This window comes from Diadema antillarum, unplaced genomic scaffold, assembly GCF_040938485.1.
Source record: "Diadema antillarum isolate AM-2024a unplaced genomic scaffold, OU_Dant_1.0 seq00001381_RagTag, whole genome shotgun sequence".
NCBI lineage: Eukaryota > Metazoa > Echinodermata > Echinoidea > Diadematoida > Diadematidae > Diadema > Diadema antillarum.
Genome location: NW_027272139.1, coordinates 182,647 through 187,802, shown reverse-complemented (window position 1 = coordinate 187,802; position 5,156 = coordinate 182,647). Strand labels below are relative to the sequence as shown.

General features: G+C 39.4%; 1 protein-coding gene across 1 annotated transcript; it reads right to left on the bottom strand.

Annotated features, from left to right (window-relative positions):
• Positions 1–592: 592 nt before the first annotated feature.
• On the bottom strand, positions 593–4,899 carry LOC139708881 (sushi, nidogen and EGF-like domain-containing protein 1). The gene is made up of 4 exons (XM_071620844.1): positions 4,588–4,899; positions 3,246–3,383; positions 1,812–1,995; positions 593–852 (listed from the first exon to the last, which is right to left on the bottom strand). Exons 1-4 carry the CDS (start codon positions 4,897–4,899, stop codon positions 593–595), a joined length of 894 nt encoding a protein of 297 aa, XP_071476945.1.
• Between the last annotated feature and the right edge of the window lie 257 nt (positions 4,900–5,156).

The following is a 5,156-nucleotide window of genomic DNA, read 5'->3' as shown; positions in this document are numbered from 1 at the left end:
CAATAATGCCCACATGGTAGTCTACTGTGATGTTGCCGGGATTAGGTACGAGCACGTGGCCTGCATCGTGCTCCGCATCCTCAACCAACACGATTTGCTCCTCGAACGTGATCAGTCCGTTGTCGATGTCTTCCTTGTAGCCGAAGAGCACGACGTCGACGTTGGATACGTTTTGAAGAACGCTGACATCCCACGAGATGTTGAATGCTTGGGAGAACTTGACGTTACTGCTCGTCGCCTCTGAGATCACGCTGGGCATGACAACTTCTGCATTTTCTGGGGTCATGATTGGGTATCACGTATATATAGTGGTTGAGCAGGGACGAAGAAGCTATCAATCTGGCACACACTCCCACCAAACATTCATCTGTAAACTGATTTATCCAATGAAACAAGATAAACAATTCTAAACTATTGTCAATAGTATATTTGATATTATGGACCATCTATTGTATATGTAACATTTTTGTATCATATTGAATATTAAGCTTTAATGTTTATGTTTGCGCAGGCTTATTATGTGTACATATATTAATACAACACAATGATTGTATTACATGCACATATTGCGTGTATGTATAGCACGTAACTCTCAATACTCACCAAGTGTGAACATAGCTCGAAAGCTGACACTCGTCCCACCGTCGAAAGATACCGCCAACGGTATCCGACCGGTTTTAAAGAACGTCGGCGTCACGCAAACAGCGTCGGAATCTGACAGGCGCCTGCCCCTGAAGGTTTGATTGTCGAACGTACAGAATATCACTGAGGTGGCGTTCAGGACAGCGTTGCGAACGAAAACTTGCGTTCCGCCCAGCATGGTGCCACGCAACGGAGATACTGACAGTTCTCCTGCGAAAAGATGACGAGTGACAACTTAAGTTGCAGTGCAGATTACTTGCATCATCCATGTCATTGTTTAACCAGTAAAGTTTTTCATTATACTGTCACAAAACAAGAGACTCAAGTAATCATCATAATCAATTGATGTGCAATGAATTCTCTAGTTTATCCACATTTCCTGATGCCCTCCAGTACCCGAAAATATTTGAAAGTGATGAAGGAGTACAGTGTACGTAAGATATCTCACTTCCAGTGGCACGTCAATACTGCGATCACTTTGTTTCTGTACTCTTTTATATTAATTGATCCAGCAAAGAGGCTCAATATCATCGATATCATAACTGAAACCTGCCTATCGATAATCCTACGCATCTCGCTATAGGCACGCTTTCATGAAATAAAGTAAAAAACATACAAAATCCTAACAGTACGACGTCTTCTTATCATATCAGTTAAGTTTCAACAAAAATATAGATGATGAATAAATGAACAAAGAACATGGGAATCCACCAGGATTCGAACCCGAGTCCTCCAGATGGCTAAGCCGGCGATCTTACCGACTGCGCAAAGGGAAGCCCTAATAATAATGTTTGTCCCGAAAAACCCTTAATTCTCATTGCTCGTACGCCCTCCGGTCAGAAGCTTACATAAACCTGACAGAACACGAATGCCAGAAATCAACTTGGGGACTGCCGTGCTAATGGTAAATACTGGAACATCTCAAAGGATTTGAGTAGTACCTGGAAACGTGCACTGACAGTGAAATTTCAGAAAACCCTGTGGACACCTTGATGGATCTGACACTCATATATACAAACATTATCACATCTACAATATATCTACTGAGCACTAAGATAAGTCAGCCAGTAACACGTCATTAATTTGGGAATAATTCTTAGTGGGAGTAGGGTCTTAGTGGGTAAGAGTGTACGTGAATTATTGATATGATGCGCTTTCCCAATATTTACCCTTTTCTGTTTCTACCGTGTCTACGATGACGAGTTCCGCGCCAATAATATCATTTCCATCGATCCTGAAAACGAACCTCCCCGGTTCTCCAACGTTACTCTTTTCGTCAATATTAACTACGTCATCTGTTCCAGATCCTTCAAGGCTGTAATGAGTCGCGCGGTCCCCTTTGTTGAAGCCAACCTGAGAAATGCACAGTCAGTGGTGTTTAACGGTCAACAGGAAGTAATGAGAAAACACAGAAAACGCTGAATTGTCATAGAAATGTCCCCGACCATCTCCCTATCTTACACCAAACTGAATGGTTGTAAGCAGATTTTATACAGGAGCAATAATTCCCAACAATATTACAAACAGAAGTGTGAACGCTCCTTTGGGTAAAAAAAGTCATCTCACAAGGCGGATTTTCCAGGATTCTGCTATCAATACTGGTGTGCGGAATTCCTGCATTGCCCAGACCACGTTACCTCTTGATTAATTCCCCGACTAAAATACCCTCGTCAGTTAGGTATATGTCTTCATTTTAACATTTTGAGATGTCTGCGTTTATTTCATTAATCTGTTCCTCAGTAAGGGAGATTCCATCAAGTTCCAACAAGTTGGATATATACAAATAATGTGCGATAACGATTGCGATGGTACAAGCTTCTACACGAAGTGAAAGATATAGGCATCTATACACTACCAAATCGGGCTGAATACATCTTTCACCTATATAGCAAGAAATTCTGTTCATTGCACTAGTAAAGACCATTTACCATCGTCCTCATACACTATCTCGGACGTTCACAAAAGTGGGCCAAGCCAAGTCAGAAGATTAACAATAATGGGAGCGATGTAAAAGGATGATGTCTGTTCGAAATTGCTTTGGCAAAAATTGCACGCCCAACAGCGAAGTTGTACAATGGTATGCAAAATGGTAAATGGGTGCATGTGACTGCGATGGTACATTTCGCAAGAAGTGAAACATTAGACGCAAAACAAAACATTCCCTAACGCCCGGTGAAATTAAAGAATATATCCCTGAAAAGGGAAAATAAAAGACTGGTCACGTATAAGCTCTCAGCCAATTACTTGGTTGGGATCCACATTACCATTTTCTGATATGTGTTAAGCGAATATTACGTGGTGAGCGGTCGCCTATAATCCGATAGCGTTAAATGTAGTACAGCATGTTTAAGTTTCCATTTTGGTTAATTACATCCTCCGTTGATCCAGTTCGAGAAAATCAATTCATATGAAATCTTCTACAGAGTAACTATAGGAAATGGAGCCCCAATGATATTAGATCAAAATATGGACCTTGTTACATACGCAGACCAGCTGTAATAGGAATGAGATTGCTTCATTTAACAGCTGGAATGTCGCTTCTAAACTTTTTCCTAACCCATGTTACTACGAGCTTGTGCTGACTGCGAAGACAAGTGCCTCACCTTGGCCGGGTTGCCACCGAGACCAGTGAAGGGATTACCTCCATAAAAATCACCCGTCGTCCACACGATGCTTTCGTAGTTTAGTATTGCAAAGGAAGCCTGACCGTCAGTAAGTAACACAACTTGGAAAGAGTTTGCCTGAAATACGTCGTAAATGAATAAATACTGAATACATACCTACATCTAAATAAACAAATATGAATATAACTTACACACACACGCACACACACACACACACACACACTCTCTCTCTCTCTATGTATATATATATACATTATATATTTATGTATAATCAAATACATATATAAATATGTATAAATATACACTCAGAAAAAAGTAAACACGTTTTCACGTTCATATTTCTTACACAAGACTTTCGTACAAATCAATAGATTTTGTGATTATCAAATTAAAGGACTTTTAATTGTCTTCAAAGATAATAGCTATTCACAAATCGCAACTTTACGCATAAGCTAACACATTCCTTTTTCTGTTCCTGTGTGCAAAAGTGAAAATTGCACAAAACTGCACTGAAAATTTCACAAAAATAGAAAAGCTAGGCAAATTTCAATACAATCATTGTGCACAGAAAAATGAAACAGAGTGTGATAAAAGTTTGCATGATTCATCGCACTTAAGAAAAAAACATTCTTTTTAATTAAAAAGTAATCGTTCTTTCCTTTGAGGTAGTATCCTTTTTAAGCAGTTTTCCTTTCTTTCTTTCTTTAAAATCAAAATCGCAGTGGGCCGCTACAGCTATCAATCAGTGCAGCACATTAACGAATATTCTCTTTTTTTCCTTTGTGGGTCGGAGAAAGAGAGATCGAGAGGGAGAGTACGAAGACTCAATCATGACTCTCATACAAAGATAAATACATAGTGTAATCTTGATCTTTTGTTTCCATCGTTATGTGAAAGGGCGTTAACACAGCAATGGCAGATTATCAATTTCGCATTTTTTTTTTGTTTTTGTTTTGGCACCTTGACAGAGAAAAACGAAGGTGTTCATTCAGAAATGAATTTGAGTTATAAAATTATGTTACCGTGTACCAGACCACAGGAGAATGGAATTGCTTTGTTTTGATATATAGGCCTAACCTATTGGTTTCTATTTCACTCACATATGAAAATTTTGTGAATAGAAAAGAGCCAACTTTTTCTTTTTGTTCTGATATATATGATAAAGTTAGAAATTTTGAATATGTAGCTTAAAAAAAATAATAATAGACAAGATAGAGATAAAATAAAAATTCGTGATTACAACATCGGTGACCAAAACATACATCTTATTGACTTATCTTGTAAAGTGTAAGAAATATTATTGCGCTCCTGTGTAACTTACAACATCTACGTTTGCTGCCGAGCCACCGCTGAAACGCACCATGTCCCAGGTACACACGTACATCCACGACGATTCGAAATCCTGCGCGTCGGCGAAATATTGCCTCACTATTTCGTCCGCTGCTTCGAAGGCATCTACGGCACCGTCGGTTCGCTGGCGTTGGCCATGCGACACGCTCCCAGTATCCAGTGGGTCAATGTCGGCCCAGAAAACGGCGATAAATCGTCCTGCTATTGGCAACGGTGCCTCGTCAAATGCAGCGACTTCTCCATCAAATGAAATCACTCCATTGTCGTTCAACTGTGATGCCATGACGGATAGTATGAAGAGTGATTGATTTATACTGACTAAAAGATGTCTATGGCATGTGTAAAAAAACACACACACACAAGCAAAACATAAAATATTTACCTCTCAAGCCCTGTTTTTTTTTAATCTTTGTATTTGATGAACTAAATCTAGGGATAAGCAGACGCTAATTGACTAATAATTACGTGCACATTACAGGTAAAGTGTTTTGATTGGTCAGGTTCAGCTAGTTTGGAATATTTATCGCTTAGAAGTGATTT

Bases quoted from the DNA above. Each gene is read 5' to 3' on its own strand.
- LOC139708881 (XM_071620844.1), bottom strand. From the start codon at position 4,899: ATGGCATCACAGTTGAACGACAATGGAGTGATTTCATTTGATGGAGAA. The intron at 3,384-4,587 runs GTAAGTTACACA...GACGTATTTCAG, and splicing joins CGGCAGCAAACGTAGATGTT to GCAAACTCTTTCCAAGTTGT. The intron at 1,996-3,245 runs GTGAGGCACTTG...TGCATTTCTCAG, and splicing joins TCGGTGGCAACCCGGCCAAG to GTTGGCTTCAACAAAGGGGA.